The sequence below is a fragment of the Drosophila willistoni genome (genome assembly GCF_018902025.1).
Source record: "Drosophila willistoni isolate 14030-0811.24 chromosome XR unlocalized genomic scaffold, UCI_dwil_1.1 Seg144, whole genome shotgun sequence".
Classification (NCBI taxonomy): Eukaryota; Metazoa; Arthropoda; class Insecta; order Diptera; family Drosophilidae; genus Drosophila; species Drosophila willistoni.
The window spans coordinates 2,885,289-2,908,123 of record NW_025814057.1 but is presented as its reverse complement, the minus strand read 5'-3'; the positions used below and the strand labels follow the sequence as shown (position 1 = coordinate 2,908,123).

Sequence of the window (22,835 nt, the reverse complement as noted above, 5' to 3'; positions counted from 1 at the left end):
TCTAAAAAAAGAGCTAAAAAGCGACAATTAATCAGCACTGGTGGTACGCTGCTAGTATTTTGTTTCCCCAGTATTTCTCAGTGTTGGTTAACTTTCAATCGAGGCAGGTCAGCTGTCAGTGTTGAAAGTTACTTGAACTTTAAAACAAAATAGAAGAAAAACAAAAAGGAAATACAACTACAAAAATAAAACAAATACCTCCAGGTGCCTAAATATTATAAAACACGTTAGTTAAGAAGTTGCTTATCAAGGAAATTGTGAAAGATGCAATTGTCAGTTAATGAAAGTGGCGGCAAAGGTGGCTTCTTGTCGGTGTAATTGTGCTGTTGTTATGGGCTCGTCAACATCGTATGATCGATGTGAGCTTTCTGATTGGTCAACTAGGCTTCTGCATGCTTTTCCATATGCATATAAATGTGCGTGTGCTTGTGTACTAATAGGCACAGTGGTTAACGAGTAAACAAATATATGTATGGAGGGAATTGTTTATTTTTTCATATATGTAAATGTATTCTTCATGTTATTGTTTTTTTTTCCAATAAGATTAAGGTGGTCTCAATTTAGCTTTGTGTAGTTTTTAACATACTGTATAAATACATCTTGAACCACTGTGCGGGACTTATTGCGCCGCGTTTGAAATTTCATAAACAAATCAGATAATTACGGCATAGAATAACAAATTTTATTTTTTTCCCCATGCTGCTTAATCAATAGCTTTGCCATGGACTCTCTAGGCGATACAATGGTCGATTGCCTGGATCTGTTCAAGGACGAGGATGCGCTTAATATCATACGAGATGCTCTCCATGATTCAGACATGATAGATAACTTCTTTAGTGAAATGGATATGGACTTGGATCAGGCGCAAATGAATGAATATGCCTTGCAATTGGATGAGTCACAACCAATGCCAATTATATGCCCCACAATGGAGGATACTCAGGCACAACAGCAGCAGCCGCAGCAGCAGCAGCAGCAGCCGGGACAGGATCTAATTAAAAGCGAGCATAACTCACCAGTCCATATTAAGGAAGAGCTTCAACAGCAAATGCAACAGGGACAGCAGCAACAACAGCAGCAGCAGCAGCAGCAGCCATCAATGCCATTGCCGATATACAAGCCGGATCCCTTGATGGCAGCTAATTATAATTTGCAACCCACAACAACCATACATCATATGGATAATCAGCGATTGCCACCCACAACAGCACTTATCTATAATACAACACCGACGCCAACGGCAACGGTTTATCAGTCCACTCCCACTCCGCCTACCCCGCCAGCGGAGAGGATACAAGCCCATCAGGCATCACCCCAAGCACCATCTCCTCCACAGCAGCCCCCACAACAGCAATCCCAAAATCCTCAACCCTTTATATTTTACACCACCTCCCCATTGGCTCCTATTGCCACGCCCTCACCAGTCAGTTTGCCCGTACTACAGCCGGCTCAATCTGTAGCCAGTCCGAAAACCTCACCGCCCATAGCCCATACCGGAAGGTCGTCCAACAAACATCGTGCCCCCCTGGCCCCTTCAGTCAACGACACGTCAGCGGCGGCGTCGGCGGCGGTGGCGGCGACGGCTCCCAAGGTGCCCATACAACGTGTCCAACCCAAAGTTAAGGAGGTTAAACGTTCGGCCCACAATGCCATTGAGCGACGTTATCGCACTTCTATCAATGACAAGATCACCGAATTGAAGAACCTCGTCGTCGGCGAGGCAGCCAAATTGAACAAATCGGCAGTTTTACGCAAATCCATTGATAAAATCCGTGATCTGCAGCGCCAGAACTATGAGCTTAAGAGTGAACTTCAACACATGCGTGAGCTGATGGCTCGTGATGGGTCCAAGGTCAAGGATCTACTTCAATTGGGCGGAAGTTCGTCCAAAAAGCGTCGCCAGCAATCGATGATATCTGAGCCGGAAGTGGGTCTCACGCCGCCACGCAGCGATACCTCAGATCCGTCGCTATCGCCTCTGCACTCGGATATATCATTGCCGCCATCGCCATATGGTGGTTCGACGGCCAGTTGCAGCAGCAAGGATGATCTGATGGTGACACCTCCACCCAGTTCGATGCGGGGCATGGGCAGCCATTCCCGATTGGCCCTCTGCATGTTTATGTTCGCCGTCCTGGCCGTGAACCCCTTCAAGAGTTTATTGTCCCATTCGGGTCCAGCATTCGGTGATGCCCTGGACAATGAACAGAGTCGCCAGCGACGCAGCATTCTGTCTTACGATGTCAATGATGATGAAAGTGGCTCTGGCTATGGTTTCTTTGCCGACGGCTCTTGGCTATGGCTATTGAATTTGACTCTAATGCTTGGTTGTCTTATCAAACTATTGGTCTATGGTGATCCCCAATTGGATTCCCAATCGGACGCTTATTGGCAGCACAAGCAACGGGCCGAAACGCATTTTATGCAAGGACAAAGTGATCAGGCCTATACGGGCTACCTGAATTGTTTGCACATGTACGGCTTGAGTTTGCCTTCAACACGCTTGGAGTGCTATTTGCAAACATCTTGGCAGGTTCTGCGGTTTCTTTTCCATCGCCTCTGGCTGGGTCGTGTGCTATCCCGACGTGCTGGCGGTCTATTTTGCAGTGCTCCCCAACGGAAACAGGCTTTGGCCTCGGCCCGAGAGCTGGCTTTGCTCTATAATCGTTTGAATCAATTGCATTTGACTGGCAATGGTAATGGCAACGGCAATGGACGCAGTGATGGCAATGGCTTAATGATGGCTCTATATGCCAGCAATATGGCCGAAGTGGCCCATCAATTGTTGACGCCACGCGAGACAATTTGCATACACGTGATGACCGCATTGCGCATGAAACGCAGTGCCCCCAAATGGTTCCAGCAGCTCTTCGCCCGCTACTACATGGGCAGGGCACGGCTCGAGTGTAATCGCACACGGGCAGCTGAGGAGACACAGAGTCTACGTTGGGCATTCAGTGCTTATGGTTTCCGCTACTGCAGTACACACAATTTCCGTACAGCCGATCAGGATGGTTTCTTTACACGCTTGCGGAATCCCTGTGATCCTGCTTCCCATGCCATTAAGGTAAATCTAATGAAGGAAAAATGTTGATACGCGTTTATTAATCATTTCTCTCTCGCCTCTTTAGCATTATCGTGAGCATTTGTTATACAAGGCCATACAATGTCTAGTGGGTGCTAGTGGTCATAAATCTGTGCCCACTTCCCCAAATGCAGCTTCAACTGGTGGCGAGTCCGAACAATTGCAACAACAACAACAACACTCTGGTACAATTGTCAGCAATGTCCTTAAATATACATCACTTTTGCGTGATACTCTCTGGGCGGATGATGAAAATGATCCGGATACAAATGTAATCTGGTGGGCAAATGTCTTGGAAATCTCTGTACATTGGCTACTCGGCGAGGACACGCTTGCTGAACAATTGTATGATAGCATTAAACAATTGCCAGCACAATTGCAACAGAATAGCCATGCCGAACATTTACCCAAGGCTTTGCATGCCATACTAAGAGCCAAAATGATATTGTTAATGTGAGTGAAAAGAACATATGAAAAGTTGGAGTTTAATTAACTAACTCTTCTCTCGTATATATAGGAACAATGGCAACACTTTGGATAAACGTCTTAAGCAATCAATTAATAGTCTTTGCGATGAATCAAGTGGACAATTGCAGGAATGCCTGACAGTCAATCGTATTACCAATGCCAAGGGTATTGCTTTGGTAAGCCACATTAAAGATCACATCGAGTAGACGGAACCTAAACAAATTGAAGTTACACGAAGGTGCATTGTAGTCGCATTGTCTGTGCTCCAAAAAAAAAAAACCCCCAGTTTCTATTCAGGCAATACAACTGCAGTGCAAGCTTCGTGTGACTTATAAGCAACGGCAAATAGGTTCAAAGGATATTCTCAACTAGAAACAAACTCGAATTCCTCAGTCAAGTTAAATGACTACTCGTTTTTTTTTTGTAGCTTTTCCAATTGCTCACCTGTGATTGGTTACTCGAAACTCGTACAGCTTTGTGGGAACAGGAATATATGGATATAGAGGATGATGGTTATTATCAAGTGCCAGGCGAGGTACTTGAAAAATTCCAAACCGATTTGAATTCATTGCGCAGCATTGTCGGAAATATACCCGTAAGATAAATTTGATCTTTGTTTTTTTCTAATGCTTAATAACTTTTTGGTGTCTCGCGCCGCAGAATGCCCAATCTCGAATTTATTTGTATGAAGCCGTTTGCCGTTTAATGGCCGGCGCATCACCGTGTCCTACCCAACAACTATTGGATAGGAGTCTACGTTCACGCTATGCCCATTCATCGATATTTTGTGGTAGCAAAGATCGGCGACATCAGAATTTCGATACCGGTGAAAGGGAACGAGCTGCTGCCGTTTATATGGCCTGTAAATATCTACCGCCTGGGCTATTATGCTCACCTGGCGAGCGTGCTGGCATGCTGGCTGAGGCAGCCAAAACCCTGGAGAAAGTTGGTGATAAGCGCAAGCTTAAGGAATGCTATCAACTGATGAAAACATTGGGCAGTGGCGGTGTTACTGTCAAGGCTTAAACGATGAGTCGATGGAGGAAGGGAGGGAGGCAGGGAGGGGTATACACATTAATTCAAAATTTCCTTTTGCTTATTCTTAATAATTGTGAACTACATACATACATACATATATATTCCCCACTCACTCTGGCACACACACATAAAACACACCTCCTAATTGTGTTTAGTTAAGTAATTAGTTGTATTTGTGTACGTTTATTTTTTTTTTCTTCTTCTATATATATACATATATTCTTACAAATTACCGTTGAATTGGCTATAATATATTTATTTCAATAAATATTTAAACATTTTGACGTTAACCCAATTGATGATTTGCACAGAAATTTACAAAACAAAATGCATGCAGTTAATAGGGCAAAAATCATTCAAATCGTTTAGGGCTGGAAAAATGTTTAAAAAGATGTTACTTAATACATTGATCCTATATATAAAATATAATACAAATGCAAAGAATCTTAAGAAGTTTATTACGTTAAGTAATTGGTTTTCCCCCCTAAAACATCTTAAATTTAGTAAAAAAAAAATATATTAAAAGTATTTACAAAATCCCCAGCCCTATGTTAAAATAATTTATATAAATAGAAGAGAAAATCTTTTGGGCACTTTGTTGAAACCATTCAACATGTTGGTATTGGCTACTTACTGGTCAACAGTGCTAACTTATCTTGGTAAGCATAAATTAGACTAACTGAAGCTACTATAAACACCTATAAACTACATATAGATTTCAATTGGCCATTAGCTAAAGAATATCTCTTAGATTCCACATATACGACATGCATTTTATGGCATTCCGAATTTGATTTCAAATTGGATACTTATGTACCTCTGGCCATGGTTATAATGAATGCACAGACATGGCACAATGATGATGATGATAATTTGATCTATAAAATGAAACGTGAAGAGTTTACAGAACGGGGAATCCCATATAATAATTGGATCTTAACACTAACTGTCGCCCTAGAGCGTAATCATTGTGAGGTAAGTCACTCAAAATGGGAATGGGCATCCGTTTGACAATGCTGACAATTGACTTCATGAAATGTTAATGTAAAATTATTTAGATTTCTAGTCAGATCACTTAACTGCAAAAACAAAAAAAAAACAAAACATTTGAAATATAGGAATGACAAAAACAAATTATTAAAGTTATTTACCTTCTCTTGCCATTCCAAGGAATGGACAAATTCCAAACTCAGGAGAAATGTATTTTTAGCATTAAGTCGTAAGGTTTTTAAATTGCTAATGAATTTTTCCAATTCCTTCATCGACATGGCTATATGTTTGCCCAGTTTCAAGTGTTCAAGATGTGGACAATTTATGATTATAGCCATTAGTTGTTCGGACATTTCTTTAACCGATTCACAGCATCTTAGAGATAAGCATTCCAAATGTATCAACTGACCCAATTCCTGGAGAAATTCACTTGGCCATTTGTAGCAAGCGAATGCCTTTAACTTTCTCAGTTTAACTATATGTGGTAGCTGATGGGATTTGACCTTTATCGCTTTCAATTCCAAATGTTCCAAACGTTCTATATAGTTAGCAGCTATATATCTATATAGATTATCATTCATATCGAGATAGACACGTAATATCAGATGCAATGCTCTCAGCTTATGAAACACACCCAGATCTTCGAAAGTTAAAGCAAATCTTTCCAGAGTCAAGTGTTCCAGGTTTGGGCAATATTTGGGTAATTCATTAATTAGGCCACATTTATTGATACCCCGGCCAAATCGAATGGACAATTGCCGCAATTTATCTTTGGAATGGAACAACTGAAGGAAATCATCATCAGATAGATGTATATCAAGACCATCTAGATCCAAAGTTTCCAAATTTTCAAAATGTTGCAACTGACTGTTGACTGAAAAGTTCAATTAATTTAATATTTCATGTTTGATATTCTCTTGAATTCGAAAATCTCACTTTGATTGGCTTTGGCATCTGTTAGGGTCAAACTCTTTAAACCCTCAAGTTGTCTCAGTAATACCAATATATCCACATAAATGGCTCCAACTTCGATCTCGGAGTCCACAAATAATACCATTATATGCCATAGACTAGGGCAATACAACTTCAAGAGGCCAATAAATTCGCTGGTTATGGAATCGCCATAGCCTCCGTATAGTAGTTCACATTTAAGCACTTTCTCTCCGCATAATTCTAGAAAGAATTCCCAGTCGGGAATGGTTTTCAGCATGCTCCTTTGGATTGTGGCATAACGTTGTGGCAATTGCCCTGCCAAAACCTCACGAAATTGTGGATGGACACGGGCAAAGTTCAATTTATCCTCGAGTTTAGTTAAATATGAAAATATTTCGGAATAACAATCGTAATTTAATTGCAATATATTTATTTGACGCTTCTCACTGAGAAATGAAAACGAAGGACAACCGAAAATGAACTTATCCATTTTGTTGTTGATATACAAAACCAAACAACAATAAACAAAATAAGAATGTTCTCATTTACAATTTCTCACTCTAAAGCTTTAACAAAGTTAAATACAGCGAAACAGACAAAAGTCAATGGAAAAGCAAAAGCAAAAATATCAAAGCTATGGAATTTTTGAATTTAAACATTTTCGTAGCGAAATGGAAATCTGAAATGGTGTTGTAAGCTTTTAAACTGAAAGCTCTATTCAATTTGTATATATTATGCAACACTGGCACCAAACAAAAGTCGCCCCGACATATATACTTATATATAATCATATGGATAAAGATTTGGGCACATTTTGATTTTTCAAAATTTTCTTTCCATAGAGCTTTATAGTGTTTCAAGAACAAATATCGGAATTTGCGCATTATTTTTATAATGCCAGCATATATTCAATTTGGCGCTCAACACGAAGTCGTTTCATTTTTGCTTACACAAATGAACTATTTGAAGATGAAGTTGTCTACTTTAATGACTATATATTTCATGGTAAATACATATGTATATAATTATAATTTGAGTCTATCAAACGCCTAAAGTCTTTATCCTTTTCAGATCAACCCCATATACTGTTAGTAAACGCAGAGTATCTGAATTCAAGCATTTTTCATATTAAAACCAATCGTTTTGTGGGTCCCAGAGACTTTAAAGATAACCCCGAATCGGTCAATTTGTATACCCTGCAGCTTTACGATGCACTCAATCAAGAAATCATGTGGCAAAGTGACGATACATTGAGTAGTAAACTACAAAATCTTCAGGGACGTGAAATGGTAATCGGAGTTTTTGATTATGAACCATTTATGGTGGTGACTTATGTGAGCTAAAGATAATGAGCTCAACATGAGTTGACACATCTTTCATTTCGACTTTTGTCACTAGGAAGGGCAACCGAAATTCTATGATCGAGCTCTGGATAAACCCCAAGTTGCTATCGATGGCACTGATATTCGCCTGATGCTGATATTTTGTGAACGATATAATTGTACGATTCAAGCGGATACAAGTAAGATATATGAGTGGCACATTCAGATATTCAGTCAGTCAGCCAAAATACTAAAGAAATAGTCATTTGCATTGAAAACTGTATGTATATTTGTTATGGTATTCTTAAATATCTAGAAAACAATATAGTAGCCATATTCCTTGATTTAGTCATCATTTAGTCATCGCATCCTTAACATGTAGATTGTAGAAAGGGGTCGTCTAACCGCGGTGTCTGTGGATTATCTTCTTCTTGTTGTGACCGTTCTTCTTGTTCTTGTTGTTCTTCTTATGATGACGCTTAACCTTCCAGTGGGTGACGTGCTTCTTCTTTTTGGGTGTGGTCGATTCGGTGGTGGTAGTTGCTGTGGATGATGCAGTTGTGGTAGTCGTGGCGGCATCACTTGCTGGAGCTGCAGTGGTAGCTGTGGATGTGGTTGGTGTCGAAGTGCTTGGTGTTGAAGTGGTTGGAGTGGAGGTGGTTGGGGTGGAGGTGGCCGGCGAGGTGCTTGGGGTGGTGCTCGGGGAGGTGCTCGGGGACGTGCTTGGGGACGTGCTCGGGGAGGTGCCTGCACCGGAAGCATAGGCCACCACACAGCTAAGGAATAGGACACAGATAAAACGCATCTTGGCTAGTTTTTGCTTTTGTTTGGTTGTTCTCAGCAGATGAGAGAATCGAATTGTGACTTCTGCCAATCCAAGACCGACTATTTATAGTGACAGACAGATGGCTAAGACCACCTAAACTAAATATTGACACATCGAACTCGAAAAAGCCTACTAAATAATACACATGTAGTCTAATTTTAATTGTTGACACATGATATCAAGTAAACGATATCGAAATACTTCGTTTTTCAAAAATAGTTCATGCAAATAAAACTATCAAGATAAACATAAAAATGATTTTATAAATTTTCCATTCGAAATTAGCAAGTCAAGGATTTGTGTTTTGAAGAATAGAATGAAGAATGATTTTAGAATTTATTTTACTTTATTTTTTTTTTAAATCTTTTAATAGTTAATCAATAATAATATATAATAAATTGTTAATATGTCTAAAAGTAGTTTCAAAGTTCTTTTTATTTGAAGAATTCTACACAAAAATAGTTTTCAAGTCCTAAAATCTCAAGTTCAAATAAGCCAATTGTTGTGAAATTTGTTTAAATATATATATTCCCAAATGAAGACAATATTCTAAATTCTAGAAAGAAGAAAACTGAAACTAGAAGGACAGGAATTGTGGCTACAAGGACAAGTGAAATATATTTCTATTTTTTGTTGTCCATTTACAGAGCTTGGCTTTAGGCCAACATATAAAATTGTAATCTTTGGGTTTATTTACTAATCTATTTCAATTCCAGCTGAGACGTCCGATTGGGGCTATGTTTATCCAAATGCAACTGGCCTTGGTCTAGTGGGCATGATCATGGACAGACGTAACGACTTCGGCATTGGTGGGATGTATTTATGGTAACTTGAGGTCTAAGACAGAGAGCTTTTGTTTTATATTTCAATGGGTTTTCCTCTTATGTTCAGGCTTGAGGCCTATCAGACCTTGGATATGACGCATTTCTTAGGTCGATCGGCTGTTACCTGCCTGGTGCCGAGTCCAAATCGTCGAATTAATTGGGCATTGCCATTGGAACCCTTTCAGGCCATGTTATGGCTCTCTGTAATGTTATGTCTCGTGATGGAGTCGCTGGCTCTTGCAATCGCTCGCCGCTTTGAGGATACAATGGTGACTGGTAAAACAGGGTCAAGCCAAGGTTGGCAAGGTTGGGCCAAAAGTATTCAATTTGCTTGTGTTAGCACATTGAAACTTTTTGTGAATCAAAGTACATCTTATATAACCGTATCGTATACCCTACGCACTATCCTCTTGGCCAGCTATATGATTGATATTATTCTAACCACTCTCTATGGTGGGGGATTGGCGGCTATTTTGACATTACCCAGCTTCGAAGAAGCTGCCGATTCGCGTCAGCGTCTCTACCAACATAAGCTCACCTGGACGGGCACCTCCCAGGTGTGGATAACGACCATAGATTCAAAATCGGCTGATGTAAGGGATTCAACGTATGTTTATATGCTTATACTAAATGCGATTTTTGAATTCTAATTTTATTTAGCCAGTCCTTATGGGTATCATGAATCAATTTCGTGTGTACGAGGCATCAAAAATCGCCTCATATTCCCGGTCTGAGGAAATGGCTTTCGTTTTGGAACGCGTGCAATTTGGCCATCTGGCAAATAGTGAACCAATACCCAACGATGCATTGGACCGTCTTAAGCTAATGGTCGATGATATTTATTTTTCCCTAACGGTGGCATATGTGCCACGTTTATGGCCATTTCTCAATGTCTACAATGACTACATCCTGGCCTGGCATTCATCCGGATTCGACAAGTATTGGGAATGGAAAATAGCTGCGGATTACATGAGTGCCCATCGTCAGAATCGCATGCTCGGCTCACAGAAGCTTAATTTGAATTTGGGGCCAGTGAAACTCGGTCTAGATAATTTCATTGGCTTGATAATGCTGTGGCTTATGGGCATGGTATGCAGTTTGCTGGCCTTCCTGGCAGAATTGTGGTGCATCAGTGGACAGAAGAACCTACCAAAGCAATCAAACAATCAAAATTGACTCTCAAGTCGCCACTCTGATCTCAATAATGAGAGCTAAAACAGTAAAACCCTTCAATACTTTGAGAATTGCAATTTGTTTATTTGTTATATTTTGAAACTTAAATATCTAGAAAACAATATAGTAGCCATATTCCTTGATTTAGTCATCATTTAGTCATCGCATCCTTAACATGTAGATTGTAGAAAGGGGTCGTCTAAGCGCGGTGTCTGTGGATTATCTTCTTCTTGTTGTGACCATTCTTCTTGTTCTTGTTGTTCTTCTTATGATGACGCTTAACCTTCCAGTGGGTGACGTGCTTCTTCTTCTTGGGTGTGGTCGATTCGGTGGTGGTAGTTGCTGTGGATGATGCAGTTGTGGTAGTCGTGGCCGCATCACTTGCTGGAGCTGCAGTGGTAGCTGTGGATGTGGTTGGTGTCGAAGTGCTTGGTGTTGAAGTGGTTGGAGTGGAGGTGGTTGGGGTGGAGGTGGCCGGCGAGGTGCTTGGTGTGGATGTGCTCGGGGAGGTGCTTGGGGAGGTGCTCGGGGAGGTGCTCGGAGAGGTGCCTGCACCGGAAGCATAGGCCACCACACAGCTAAGGAATAGGACACAAATGAAGCGCATCTTGGCTGGTTTTTACTTTTGTTTGGTTGTTCTCAGCAGATGAGAGAATCGAATTCTGACTTCTGCCAATCCAAGACCGACTATTTATAGTGACAGACAGATGGCTAAAACCACCTAAACTAAATATTGACATATCGAACTTTAAAAAGCCTACTAAATAATACACATGTAGTCTAATTTTAATTGTTGACACATGATATCAAAGTAAACGATATCAAAATACTTCGTTTTTCAAAAATAGTTCATGCAAATAAAACTATCAAGATAAACATAAAAATGATTTTATAAATTTTCCATTAGAAATCCAATGATTTTTGTTCTATGTTAGAATGAAAAAGTATTTTAAAATATCATTTGCTTTCGTAAATATTCATGATATTAGTTCGTTTTCTAAGCTTGTTATACCCTTGCAAAAAGGGTATATTAATTTTGGTCAAAAGTGTGCAACGCATAGAAGGAAGCATCTCCGACCATATAAAGTATATATATTCTTGATCAGCTGACGAGACGAGTTCAAATAGCCATATCCGTCCGTCCGTCCGTCCGTCTGGATCAATGCGAATTCCTCCTAGACCGAGAAGTGGACTGTGGTGAGCCGGGAAAATGTACCCCCTTCAGTCACAGATATTTGGCCCAATGAACAGGTTGAGATCTGGATGGATGCTGAGAGTGTGGACATCATCAAGGAAAGATGCAACCGGCATAAACTGTTTTTGGATTATCAAGTTTGAGTTTTGCGATTAGAATACGCTTATATATTTTGATTTTATCGCAATTATATTTTGAAATGTTAACAAAAAAGTTACGATTGCGGCAGACTAATTTGTCTATCGAATATTCTGACAGGCAACGGTCAAATTTTTTATCGTAGTAGAAATATAATAAAATACAATAATTTATCGACGTTGCTTTATTACCGAAACGTTTCCAAGTGAATTTTCAAACTCACTATTATTCCCCGAATAACAGTAAGCAGAAAATTCACTTGGAAACGTTTCGGTAGTAAAGCAACGTCCATAAATAATTATATTTTATTTTTCTATTACGATAAAATATTTGACCTTTGCCAGTCAGAGTAATCGGTAGGCAACCGAGTCTGCCGTAATCGTAACTTTTTTGTTAAAATTTCAAAATATAAATTCGATAAAATCAAAATATATAAGAGTCATCTAGTCGCAAAACTCGAACTTGATCATCCAAAAACAGTTTATGGCGGATGCATCTCCCCTTGATGATATCCACACTCTCAGCATCCATCCAGACCCCAACCCGTTCGTTGGCCCAAATATCTGTGACTGAAGGGGGTACATTTTCCCGGCTCACCACAGCTCACTTCTCCGTTTCAACAGTTCCAGGAGCGTGAAAATTCGCAGGAAACAAGTCTCGACGTTTGTCCAACTCTGGCCGCTGTCAGGTGCAGGAAGCTTATAAAGCCAACGCCCTCATAGAGCCCCATGAAACATAAGTTGTGCGCCACTCCCTCGTGTCTTCGTTGGCCGCTGCGATGTAAAGCCGGCCATTGTATTCAGTAACCGGAGTGACTAAGCAGCGAACGTTTGTGAAATCCAAAAATGTCCCAAAGAACACATTCCGGGGAAGAAAAGACCACAACAAACGGCCTGTTCTCTGGCATGTAGGGGGGCTGCTGACCATTTGTAACATCCGGTTCCATTTTCATTTCAGATTTAACTGAGCGTGGTCTGGATATAATATCGCATCGCCCATACCGCATGCCTCCTCCATACATCCATACGAGGGGCTCTCCTCACTGGATTCGAGAAAGATTTTTGAAATGATGGAATATTCAGTCATACTGAATTTTGATTTCCTATTTCTAACACTTACCGTTTGGTCTCAATAAGTTTTTCATGTCCTTGGCCTTTTCTTTCGCTACTAGCTCCTGAAGATAGCTCAATGACTGAAGATTCACTTCCTTCGAGCGACACAACTTCAATATTTGAGTCTGACACCGAATTATCGACTAATGGAAGCGCGATATCCTCGGCCTCAAGAGAAAATCGTATCAAGCACACAAAATTGTTGCCTTCATAGCAAGACACAATCGGCTTAATTTGTTTGTTGTTGCCTAGACCAGCAACTTCTGAATCGGCCAACGTTACATCAGAAGCAGAAATCTCCAATGTTCCCGGCTAAATATTGAGAAGACTCTGTAGCTCAGTCTTAAGCTCGTATATGCTAGCTGAGATCGGAAGCTTCATAACCAATTCCTGGAAAAGAACACTTGGTCACGATTATGAAAAGTAATATCCTCGTGTTTACTAACCTTTCCGGATTGCAGGATCAATTCAACATATTTTCACTTTTGTTTTTTTTTTTTTTTTTTTTTTTTTTTTGATATTCAGAATTAAAGCAGTTTTTGTTTTATTTTTGATGTTGACTGTATGAGTTTACGAAGTAGAATGATTGAAGTACTGTACCCCTTGACCAGGTCGAATTTTACAAACATCCCAGGCCTTCTTGGATCTCAAAAATGTGTGAATTGCCTCCGTCTAGCTGAGAGTACTAGTACTAGTCAACATATTTTCACTTTTGTTTTTGTTTTTTTTTTTTTTTTTTTTTTTTTTTTTTTTGATATTCAGAATTAAAGCAAAGTTTTCGTTTTATTTTTATTTTTGTTTTTTTGTTTTTTTTTTTTTGATATTCAGAATTAAAGCAAAGTTTTTGTTTTATTTTTGTTTTATTTTTGATGTTGACTGTATGAGTTCACGAAGTAGAATGATTGAAGTACTGTACTCCCTTGACCAGGTCGAATTTTAGAAACATCCCAGGCCTTCTTGGATCTCAAAAATATGTGAATTGCTTCCGTCTAGCCGAAAGTACTAGATACTTTCGAAAATAAACTTAGCAGTATGCAATTGTCAAATATTTCTTTCGTTATTTTCTATGCTAAGATTGTAGCCCATTCTTTCGCAAACCTTAGCCTTTGTAGCTAAAACGTTTTTCCACTTTGATGGCTATAGCCATCATTATAAGGAAAGAGTTACCCAAAAAGTTGCAAGGGTATACAAACTTTGACGCGGTCGAAGTTAGCCCCGGCCCTCTGGTGACTTTTTAGTTTCAGTTTAGTTGCATTGAGAACTAAAAATTATAGTAGAATATGTATACCAATAAAAATATTAATACAAAATGTGTGTTCTGGGCAATAATGAGCTAAAATCCATCCACATTAATCCTATAAACTATGCTGATAACTTATGATTATAGTTTCAAACTGACTGTAAGAGTATTTAGATGTATCAAGGAAATAATAGATTAGATTTAAAAGTCTATTCTAGACAAATTCGAAGTTAGCCCTACCGTAGCATCTATTAATGTTTATTGTTGTTTTTAGTTTTCGTTTTCAAACTTTATTTTTCGCTTCATTATATCATAAGCTTAAATTATAAGTCAACGTAATAATGTACTGCAAAATTGCTCATCATCGCTATAATATTTAAAAGTATAACGCAAATAGATAATTTTTGAGAATTACAATTTGTTTATTTGTTATATTATGAAACTTAAATATCTAGAAAACAATATAGTAGCAATATTCCTTGATTTAGTCATCATTTAGTCATCGCATCCTTAACATGTAGATTGTAGAAAGGGCTCGTCTAAGCGCGGTGTCTGTGGATGATCTTCTTCTTGTTGTGACCATTCTTCTTGTTCTTGTTGTTCTTCTTATGATGACGCTTAACCTTCCAGTGGGTGACGTGCTTCTTCTTCTTGGGTGTGGTCGATTCGGTGGTGGTAGTTGCTGTGGATGATGCAGTTGTGGTAGTCGTGGCGGCATCACTTGCTGGAGCTGCAGTGGTAGCTGTGGATGTGGTTGGTGTCGAAGTGCTTGGTGTTGAAGTGGTTGGAGTGGAGGTGGTTGGGGTGGAGGTGGCCGGCGAGGTGCTTGGGGTGGTGCTCGGGGAGGTGCTCGGGGACGTGCTTGGGGACGTGCTCGGGGAGGTGCCTGCACCGGAAGCATAGGCCACCACACAGCTAAGGAATAGGACACAGATGAAACGCATCTTGGCTAGTTTTTGCTTTTGTTTGGTTGTTCTCAGCGGATGAGAGAATCGAATTCTGACTTCTGCCAATCCAAGACCGACTATTTATAGTGACAGACAGATAGCTAAAACCACCTAAACTAAATATTGACACATCGAACTCGAAAAAAGCCTACTAAATAATACACATGTAGTCTAATTTTAATTGTTGACATATGAGTAAATATATAAATGTTCACTACAGCTTCAATATTAGTTTTTAATTGTCGAAAAAAAATATACATTTGCTTCTTAAACTCGGTCTTTTAATATTTAATATGTATTTCAACAACATGCCATTACGTTTTCTAAACAAATCTGAGATCTTGGAGATCTCCTAAGGTTGTATGTATATGCTTGTATATGATCTTTTAAGTATGTGGATTAGTATACAGTTTGCTTATATGTTTAATACATGCAATCATGTCTTTTTCAGCTGAATATGCAATTTCTATATCAAAAATATATTTTCCTTAGGACTTGAATCAATCATAGCAAATGTTATTTGCAATTTATACAAATAATTATACTGAACTCTTTTTACATGCTTTTTGTGTATTAAATATTCTAGGATTTCAAATGAAGTACTTGATCCATGACACGAATAATTAGGGGATCCAATTCGTTTGAGCTCAACTGCGTCCCCCACAATTCCTTCAACGTGTCAAGGGCTAACTGAACCGAATTCTTGTTGGGATTCACTTGCTTCAATAGTTTCAAGGTTAAGAAAATAACAACATCTTCCGCGATCGGGCTAACAGTGTCGCATATCGTATGCAACGCACGCGCAGCATTTGCCGGAAGCTAAAAAGAAATCGAATGAAACATTTAAAGTCACACCATTTACCGAAGCATCTTAGTGTATCTATCACACAGTAAGTAGACTGACTGACCTCGGTTAGATTGATAATAGCCAAAACTTTGCCATCTTCTATTTTTTCCTTATACCGCCTAATGGCATAACCATAGTCATCTCCTTCAGTGATAAAGTCTTCACGATCCATTTTGATGACTTTCTCATAACCTATGAATTGAATGAGGCTCAATTATAATTTGAATAATGAATCGATGGCGTCTCTCCAATGTTTCTCACCAAAGCATCTGGATGTCTCGGAAGCTATTTCTTCAGTTAGTTTTTCTAGGCTTGGGTCCTGGTACAAAAATAGATAGACATTTGGTGTTACTTGCTTCTTGTTGAGCATATTCTCAATTCCAACTTTCAGGGCTTTCCACACATTTTCAGACTGCTGGTTTTCCTTTTGCAGTTTAGCAAAACTGCAGCTCTTAAAAGCCGGCGAAGGCCACAAGGAATAAGCAATTGCAACAATTGCAACAAGTATTAGTATTTTCCAAGGTAAAGGCCCCCAATTTGATTGCGATCTCGTCTCGATCTTTTGTTTCTTTTCTGGTTTTACAGGCGTTGTTTTCTCCCTGATGTCAACTTCAGGTGTGGCTTGTTTCTTTGGTGATCCTGGAACATTTGTACTTTCTTCCAAGTCTTCGCTGTCATACTCGTTATTCGAATCGTCCAAATATGTGACATTCGGATGGGGACTGAGGTGACTGTGAACTGGTTTTCGCGCAGTCATAGTGTCTCAATCTAAAAGTTAATAAAATATCCAATTACAAATTTTTGCAAGTGCAAATTGTCCCTTGTTAGCATTCTCAAAGCTTAGTTATCGGTATTTAAATGCTATCGATGTCTGTGACAATCGATATTGCTGCTGTCGTCTGACTATTGAGATATCGGGTTTTCTAACACTTTGGGAGGGGAATTTAAATTGTATTGTTGATTATACCCCTGAATTTTGAGTAAAAGTTTATCATCATAACGGTGAATTCATTCAGTAAATATTTCTTCGGAGCTATCATTGGTAAAAATCCCTTTAAACTTTGAGCTAAAAACTCGACAGATTGAAAATTCTTTCAAAACAGTAACAAATATATTTTCTACCATGTTAAAAAAAACTTATTCGATTAGCTTCCAACTTGATCTCAATATTTCGGAATATATGTATGAGGGTTTACTATCTTAATTGAGAAAAAAGGATTGAAATAGTCCAATATATGGAAAAAATTGCAAAATTCATATATTGTTTGTAAGATATATCTCTTAGTATAAATGTATTATAAACAAAATATGAAGGCGTTCAATGCATTTGGTATACATCTGTAGCTACATATGCAAATTGTCACGATTAACAAAAAATTCCTTAAAATAAAGGAAACTATTCATAAATTTTAAATGTGTTTGTCTTTTATATAAAAGAAACATTTGTGTATGGATTATAAATAACTACACCACGACCGGAAAGTTATTTTAATTAATAATATATATATATATATATATATGTATTTACATTAGTGTATAGTTTAATATTATTTGTTTAATTCTAGACTTATGGCTAAAAACCCCCAACTATTCGGCTGGCGGTACTGTATTCAGTGTAAGACGCCTTAAACGACCTAGGACAAAGATTTCATCGATGGCGCGCTTGGCAAAAAATTTTTGGTCTTCGCTCAGTTTGCGGTATTCCAAGGACCAAGTCTGAGCATATATGGAGGATTCATCTACTCCATTTATATCCCATAGATGTGAATTAGTAGATGTGGCAGGGGTAGTAACAACAGGCGTGGGAACAGATGACACAGAACTCACATTCAAGGGATCAGCATTATGGCTGGATGGTGGTTGGGAACGCATAATGGTGGAAACCGAAGCTGCAGTGTCCATTGAATAGACGCCCCCATCAGTGGAGTTATGTTTCTTTTCCATTAGATCCTCCATCAATGATTGATCGATATCATCAATATCATCGCCAAGTATTTCGTCATCAACACCGTCATCGGCATCCTCATCCGTCTTGAGTTCAGCCTCCACTAAACTGTTCTCCACTGAGATTTCCGCATCGTCAACTGTTTTGTACCAGTCTTTGGCTCCGGAACTCAAAACACCAAGCCCACAATGCCTCTGGTCTTTGAGATATTGCATATGACATCTATGGCGACGGAGATTTGTTGTCGACTTGTGTGTGAAGGACTTCAGCCCCTTGCATCCTATACAGTATAAGACATCATCCAATATTGTGCCATCCTCCTTCTCAATTTTCCTATACACATGCCAAACGGTGCTTCGTGTACTTTTGCCATTCGCGGCTAGTGTGTAATCGCCGTTTTCGATTTTTAACCGTATATCCTCAAATTTCACGGGCATTTTTCTTATTTTTATTTACATATGTATGTATGTATCTCTTTATATTAATTCTTTTATTGTTTTGACATGGGAACCCTAACACACAGACACATTTCTTCCTATATGGCAACGCGCTGCTATCGAACCGCCAACAAGGTGGCATCGCTCAGCTATCGATAGTCGGCGCCACCGATAGCCTTCCACCTCTAGTAGACACATTGCACCGGCAAACAAATAAAGAAATATAAACTTTGTTTTTTAATTTTTTATTGGTTATTCGTTTTTCAATACATTATCTAACAAATGGCGGCAATATCTTGCCTTGACTTTCTTGGGTTTCAAGTAAGATAGCAGAAACATTAAAACCATAGAAAACTAATCTTCAAATTGATTAGGAAGCCCTCAAAAAGATGAGAGATGTGGATGATAAAATTATTTACAGTCTGAATGCCTTGCCCACGGAATCGTTTAAGGGACAGGTAAATAGCGAGGGCACCTGTCGCGACCTGTATGCCAAACTTCAGCAATCCCACAGCTCGAGGGTAAATAAAATCTCATCCCTCATCTCTTCCAATATTTACTAATTATTATACTGGGAAATACCACAGCAAGAAAACATACGGAGTTGCATAACCCTCTCCGCCAACACTTTAAAAAATCTAGCAGAACGGCGAAAGGCACAACCGGATGATATAGAAGCCGATAGCAAATTTAAAGCCGAACAACGAAAACTTCGTGTACTCCAATCTGAACTGAATGTCGAGGACATTATTAAGGAGCGCACCTATAAAGCATTTAATGAACGGTGTCGCTCCTATTTCCACGCGGGCCAATAATTGACATCCACATGAAAATGGCAATGATCACTATACACACAATACTTATATGCAGTGCATAGACTTGTTTAGTTTTAAGTCCAATTCTTAGTCGTAAAGAGAGGGAAAGATATACATATATAAAATAAAAATGTGCACTGCCATAATGCAAATTGTTTCAAAAAGACGATTTTTCCACATATGTATGTATCTGTGTTTTGTAGTTATTGTTTTTTATTCGCCAATTGGCAAGTTATACTTTTTATGCATGGATTTTAGTGAAACACCATTAGACTGGGCCAGGGCCGCCAGGACGATTTGTGTGGCATCCTTGAGATTATTGTATTCATGCATCAATTGAATTAATCTCTTCTGATCTGATTTCCGCTTTGGATCATCTTGTGCCGCCTCCTTGGTGTTGTCCATATCTCTCTTTCGATAACGATATACGCCGCAACTCAATTGCAACAGCTGTGCAGTGCAGTCGCGCCGAATAGTCTGGCAACTTTATTCGCCAAAACGTGTGTGCGTGAAATTTTGCTTTTTTTTTGTTTTTTTTTATAAATGCTTTTAAGCCTAACTAAAGAATAAAAAAACCAAACACAGGTAAAGTGTTAAAGTTTTATTAACGCAGTGACAATCAACTATTACCCAAATACAATGAATGATCAAATGGCAGGGCGTGTTCAGCAAACTAACACAAAAAGAAAAAATTAGAACTGACGTGCTGACCTAAGCCTGCACACACTACACAAATTTACGTATGTATGTATATATGTACATGCACGCATACATATATCAAAATGTGAAAGTGTTGTCATAGTGCATATATAAATATGTGTTTGTGTGTGCGTGTGTGTACGGACATTGGATTATTAATAATTATATATATGAAATTAATTATATACATTCAAACATAAAATATATGATCTCAGCTAGTCACAAAAACAAAAAGCAATATACAAAGAGCTTAATGCATAAGATAGGAGTGAGAGTGGGAACCCTAAAGTGAAGGTAAAAGTGCACTTGGCTTTTTGAAAGGTAAATGTCAAATCAACACGGATGCGAATAGACGGGAAGATGAGATGGAGAAATGAGGAATCCAATAATAATGGACAAAAGTCTCCCTAGACCATAGAGATTGAGATGTATGAAGAGGGTAGCTCTATAATTGTTATTATGATTATTATTAAAGAAAAGCCTTACATAAATACAAGTTATGAGGAAGACTATCTAATGGTGGAATCCGCTTCTTAACAGCTTAAAAGATCACCACCAGGACGACTTCGACGACGACGACGACGACAATATGTCCGCCACTCATAAACAACGTTATAAAAATGTCGGTCTGGACTCTACGGAAATGCGGCGACGACGGGAAGAGGTTGGCATACAATTGCGTAAAACGAAACGTGAACAACAATTATTTAAAAGGCGAAATGTGGTCCTGGAACCGCAAACGGCCGGCAGTGGCATGGACAGTAGCAGCAGCAGTGAGCTACAGGTAACATTGACTTCATCCTTTCAATCAATATGATAAACGATTTGTGCTTTTTTATGATATGTTCGCAGTCCAATGATATGCAGATGGCAGACAGCACAACCAGCGGACAAATGGGAAAATTGTTGCCTGGCGTGGTGACGCAACAGCCAGATGTGACAGGGTTAAATCAGCAGCAGCAACAGCATCAACAGCAGCAGCAACTGCTGCAAACACAGTCGATAATCAATGGTGAAATGATACAAATGTTGTACAGTGACAAGGAATCAGATCAATTGGAGGCCACACAGAAGTTTCGTAAATTATTATCAAGAGATCCAAATCCCCCCATTGAAGAGGTCATCCAAAAAGATATTGTGCCACAGTTTGTGAACTTCTTGCGGAATAATACAAATGCCACATTACAATTTGAGGCCGCCTGGACGCTAACCAATATTGCCTCAGGGACATCCCATCAAACAAAAGTTGTGATTGAGGCTGGTGCCGTGCCCATATTTATAGAGCTATTATCCAGCCCGCATGATGATGTCCAGGAGCAAGCTGTCTGGGCCTTGGGCAATATTGCTGGTGATTCACCGACATGTCGCGATCATTTGCTTAGCTCTGGTATCTTGGTTCCCCTCTTACATGTATTGAGCACATCCGAAAGAATCACAATGATACGAAATGCTGTATGGACACTATCAAATTTGTGTCGAGGCAAGAATCCGCCAGCGGATTTTGCTAAAATTGTTCATGGTTTACCCATTTTGGCGCGCCTCTTGGACTACACAGATGTGGATGTCCTAAGCGATACATGCTGGGCCATTAGCTATCTATCCGATGGTCCCAATGACAAAATCCAGGCCGTCATCGATGCGGGCGTCTGCCGGCGTCTGGTGGAGTTGTTGCTGTAAGTACCCCATCCTGATTCAATGTAGACGAAATAATTAATTTTTGGTTATAGGCATCCACAACAAAATGTAAGCACAGCTGCTTTAAGGGCCGTGGGCAACATTGTGACTGGTGATGATCAGCAGACCCAAGTGATATTAAGCTATAATGCCCTGCCCTGCATTAGCCATTTATTGCGCTCCTCAGCGGAGACAATTCGCAAGGAATCCTGTTGGACCATATCAAATATTGCGGCTGGCAATCGTGAACAAATCCAGGCCATTATAAATGCCAACATATTTCCACAATTAATGGGCATAATGCAGACGGCTGAATTTAAGACACGCAAAGAGGCTGCTTGGGCCATAACAAATGCCACCAGCTCTGGCACATCGGAGCAAATCAATTATCTGGTTCAAGTTGGTTGTATACCACCCATGTGTGATTTCCTTACTGTTGTCGATTCGGATATAGTTCAAGTGGCCCTCAATGCTCTCGAGAATATTCTAAAAGCCGGTGAAAAGTTTCAGGCGCGACCGAATCCCTATGCCATGGCCATTGAGCAATGTGGCGGTAAGTCCATAAAGACACATCTTTGTTTCAGTCAGTTACTTGTAATAATTTTGTTTTTTCAGGTCTGGATAAAATCGAATATTTGCAGGCGCACGAGAATCGTGACATTTATCACAAATCATTCTACATTATTGAGCAATACTTTGGCAATGAGGAGGAGGATGCCCGTGTCGCCCCAGTGGCTGGTAGTCAGCAATATGAATTCAATCCGCACGATTTACCCGAAGGCGGTTTCAATTTCTAGCATCGGCGAGAACCAAACACATCATTTGCGGCGGTGGCAAGCAGCGCCTAAAGTTGCATTGCATTGTGCATTGCGCAACAAAAGTCACTAAACTATGTACTACCACTACTACTAGCATTTAAGTCAGCAGTAGGCTCGTCGTTCATTTGTTTGACTTTTTGTTCCTATGATTTTTACTCTATCCCCCCTCTATATATCTATGTATATCTATCGCTATTTCTATCTCTCTCTTTTTTGTTATATGGACACACACAAACACACACACACACACAAAACATTCGCATAAACAAGACACAAATCATGCTCCAATTTCTACTTATTATGTATCAT

At 39.4% G+C, this 22,835-nt stretch overlaps 10 protein-coding genes and 1 long non-coding RNA gene across 11 annotated transcripts; 4 read left to right on the top strand and 7 right to left on the bottom strand.

The window, feature by feature from the left end:
• The first annotated feature begins 180 nt into the window (after positions 1-180).
• LOC6638865 (sterol regulatory element-binding protein 1) lies at positions 181-4,881 on the top strand. The gene is made up of 6 exons (XM_002062316.4): positions 181-204; positions 715-3,067; positions 3,132-3,538; positions 3,603-3,729; positions 3,981-4,148; positions 4,214-4,881. Exons 2-6 carry the CDS (start codon positions 722-724, stop codon positions 4,577-4,579), a joined length of 3,414 nt encoding a protein of 1,137 aa, XP_002062352.1. The 5' UTR covers positions 181-204; positions 715-721; the 3' UTR covers positions 4,580-4,881.
• LOC6638867 lies at positions 4,882-7,004 on the bottom strand. The gene is made up of 3 exons (XM_047012140.1): positions 6,518-7,004; positions 5,743-6,455; positions 4,882-5,670 (listed from the first exon to the last, which is right to left on the bottom strand). Exons 1-3 carry the CDS (start codon positions 7,002-7,004, stop codon positions 5,572-5,574), a joined length of 1,299 nt encoding a protein of 432 aa, XP_046868096.1. The 3' UTR covers positions 4,882-5,571.
• Positions 7,005-7,376: 372 nt separating this feature from the next.
• On the top strand, positions 7,377-10,749 carry LOC6638937. The gene is made up of 6 exons (XM_023181720.2): positions 7,377-7,519; positions 7,586-7,803; positions 7,913-8,036; positions 9,379-9,487; positions 9,554-10,079; positions 10,147-10,749. The coding sequence occupies exons 2-6, from the start codon at positions 7,744-7,746 to the stop codon at positions 10,660-10,662; spliced, it is 1,335 nt and encodes a 444-aa protein (XP_023037488.1). The 5' UTR covers positions 7,377-7,519; positions 7,586-7,743; the 3' UTR covers positions 10,663-10,749.
• Positions 10,750-10,858: 109 nt separating this feature from the next.
• LOC6638939 (cell wall protein DAN4) lies at positions 10,859-11,266 on the bottom strand. The gene has a single exon (XM_002062320.1). It carries the CDS (start codon positions 11,264-11,266, stop codon positions 10,859-10,861), a length of 408 nt encoding a protein of 135 aa, XP_002062356.1.
• Positions 11,267-11,776: 510 nt separating this feature from the next.
• On the bottom strand, positions 11,777-13,620 carry LOC124460681. Its single transcript, XR_006954705.1, has 3 exons — positions 13,551-13,620; positions 13,112-13,494; positions 11,777-13,034 (listed from the first exon to the last, which is right to left on the bottom strand). It is a non-coding gene; the product is annotated as an uncharacterized LOC124460681 (long non-coding RNA).
• A 1,122-nt stretch (positions 13,621-14,742) lies between these two features.
• On the bottom strand, positions 14,743-15,488 carry LOC111519533 (cell wall protein DAN4-like). Its single transcript, XM_023180901.2, has one exon. The coding sequence runs from the start codon at positions 15,286-15,288 to the stop codon at positions 14,884-14,886; it is 405 nt and encodes a 134-aa protein (XP_023036669.1). The 5' UTR covers positions 15,289-15,488; the 3' UTR covers positions 14,743-14,883.
• A 70-nt stretch (positions 15,489-15,558) lies between these two features.
• Positions 15,559-17,001, bottom strand: LOC6638941. The gene is made up of 3 exons (XM_002062322.4): positions 16,400-17,001; positions 16,200-16,330; positions 15,559-16,110 (listed from the first exon to the last, which is right to left on the bottom strand). The coding sequence occupies exons 1-3, from the start codon at positions 16,893-16,895 to the stop codon at positions 15,874-15,876; spliced, it is 864 nt and encodes a 287-aa protein (XP_002062358.1). The 5' UTR covers positions 16,896-17,001; the 3' UTR covers positions 15,559-15,873.
• Positions 17,002-17,372: 371 nt separating this feature from the next.
• On the bottom strand, positions 17,373-18,557 carry LOC6639046. The gene has a single exon (XM_002062323.4). The coding sequence runs from the start codon at positions 18,518-18,520 to the stop codon at positions 17,726-17,728; it is 795 nt and encodes a 264-aa protein (XP_002062359.1). The 5' UTR covers positions 18,521-18,557; the 3' UTR covers positions 17,373-17,725.
• A 133-nt stretch (positions 18,558-18,690) lies between these two features.
• On the top strand, positions 18,691-19,516 carry LOC6639047 (protein MIX23). Its single transcript, XM_002062324.4, has 3 exons — positions 18,691-18,841; positions 18,895-19,041; positions 19,108-19,516. The coding sequence occupies exons 1-3, from the start codon at positions 18,803-18,805 to the stop codon at positions 19,333-19,335; spliced, it is 414 nt and encodes a 137-aa protein (XP_002062360.1). The 5' UTR covers positions 18,691-18,802; the 3' UTR covers positions 19,336-19,516.
• A 10-nt stretch (positions 19,517-19,526) lies between these two features.
• Positions 19,527-20,071, bottom strand: LOC6639048 (DNA repair protein SWI5 homolog). Its single transcript, XM_002062325.4, has one exon. The coding sequence runs from the start codon at positions 19,738-19,740 to the stop codon at positions 19,549-19,551; it is 192 nt and encodes a 63-aa protein (XP_002062361.1). The 5' UTR covers positions 19,741-20,071; the 3' UTR covers positions 19,527-19,548.
• LOC6639049 (importin subunit alpha-7) lies at positions 19,888-22,726 on the top strand. Its single transcript, XM_002062326.4, has 5 exons — positions 19,888-19,920; positions 20,575-20,818; positions 20,887-21,707; positions 21,762-22,261; positions 22,324-22,726. Exons 2-5 carry the CDS (start codon positions 20,624-20,626, stop codon positions 22,503-22,505), a joined length of 1,698 nt encoding a protein of 565 aa, XP_002062362.1. The 5' UTR covers positions 19,888-19,920; positions 20,575-20,623; the 3' UTR covers positions 22,506-22,726.
• The last annotated feature ends 109 nt before the right edge of the window (positions 22,727-22,835 follow it).

Coding starts and splice junctions, on each gene's coding strand:
- LOC6638865 (XM_002062316.4), top strand. CDS start 722: ATGGACTCTCTAGGCGATACAATGGTCGATTGCCTGGATCTGTTCAAG. Junction 3,539..3,602: donor GCCAAAATGATATTGTTAAT/GTGAGTGAAAAG, acceptor TCGTATATATAG/GAACAATGGCAACACTTTGG. Junction 3,730..3,980: donor ATGCCAAGGGTATTGCTTTG/GTAAGCCACATT, acceptor TTTTTTTTGTAG/CTTTTCCAATTGCTCACCTG.
- LOC6639049 (XM_002062326.4), top strand. CDS start 20,624: ATGTCCGCCACTCATAAACAACGTTATAAAAATGTCGGTCTGGACTCT. Junction 20,819..20,886: donor GCAGCAGCAGTGAGCTACAG/GTAACATTGACT, acceptor ATATGTTCGCAG/TCCAATGATATGCAGATGGC. Junction 21,708..21,761: donor CGTCTGGTGGAGTTGTTGCT/GTAAGTACCCCA, acceptor TTTTGGTTATAG/GCATCCACAACAAAATGTAA.
- LOC6638939 (XM_002062320.1), bottom strand. CDS start 11,266: ATGCGCTTCATTTGTGTCCTATTCCTTAGCTGTGTGGTGGCCTATGCT.
- LOC6639048 (XM_002062325.4), bottom strand. CDS start 19,740: ATGGACAACACCAAGGAGGCGGCACAAGATGATCCAAAGCGGAAATCA.
- LOC111519533 (XM_023180901.2), bottom strand. CDS start 15,288: ATGCGTTTCATCTGTGTCCTATTCCTTAGCTGTGTGGTGGCCTATGCT.
- LOC6639046 (XM_002062323.4), bottom strand. CDS start 18,520: ATGCCCGTGAAATTTGAGGATATACGGTTAAAAATCGAAAACGGCGAT.
- LOC6638867 (XM_047012140.1), bottom strand. CDS start 7,004: ATGGATAAGTTCATTTTCGGTTGTCCTTCGTTTTCATTTCTCAGTGAG. Junction 6,456..6,517: donor AGATGCCAAAGCCAATCAAA/GTGAGATTTTCG, acceptor TGAACTTTTCAG/TCAACAGTCAGTTGCAACAT. Junction 5,671..5,742: donor CCTTGGAATGGCAAGAGAAG/GTAAATAACTTT, acceptor TTGTTTTTGCAG/TTAAGTGATCTGACTAGAAA.
- LOC6639047 (XM_002062324.4), top strand. CDS start 18,803: ATGGCGGCAATATCTTGCCTTGACTTTCTTGGGTTTCAA. Junction 18,842..18,894: donor TTGACTTTCTTGGGTTTCAA/GTAAGATAGCAG, acceptor CAAATTGATTAG/GAAGCCCTCAAAAAGATGAG. Junction 19,042..19,107: donor AGCAATCCCACAGCTCGAGG/GTAAATAAAATC, acceptor GAAATACCACAG/CAAGAAAACATACGGAGTTG.
- LOC6638941 (XM_002062322.4), bottom strand. CDS start 16,895: ATGACTGCGCGAAAACCAGTTCACAGTCACCTCAGTCCCCATCCGAAT. Junction 16,331..16,399: donor CGAGACATCCAGATGCTTTG/GTGAGAAACATT, acceptor TTCAATTCATAG/GTTATGAGAAAGTCATCAAA. Junction 16,111..16,199: donor CTATTATCAATCTAACCGAG/GTCAGTCAGTCT, acceptor ATTTCTTTTTAG/CTTCCGGCAAATGCTGCGCG.
- LOC6638937 (XM_023181720.2), top strand. CDS start 7,744: ATGTGGCAAAGTGACGATACATTGAGTAGTAAACTACAAAATCTTCAG. Junction 7,804..7,912: donor ATCTTCAGGGACGTGAAATG/GTAATCGGAGTT, acceptor TTTTGTCACTAG/GAAGGGCAACCGAAATTCTA. Junction 10,080..10,146: donor TAGATTCAAAATCGGCTGAT/GTAAGGGATTCA, acceptor AATTTTATTTAG/CCAGTCCTTATGGGTATCAT.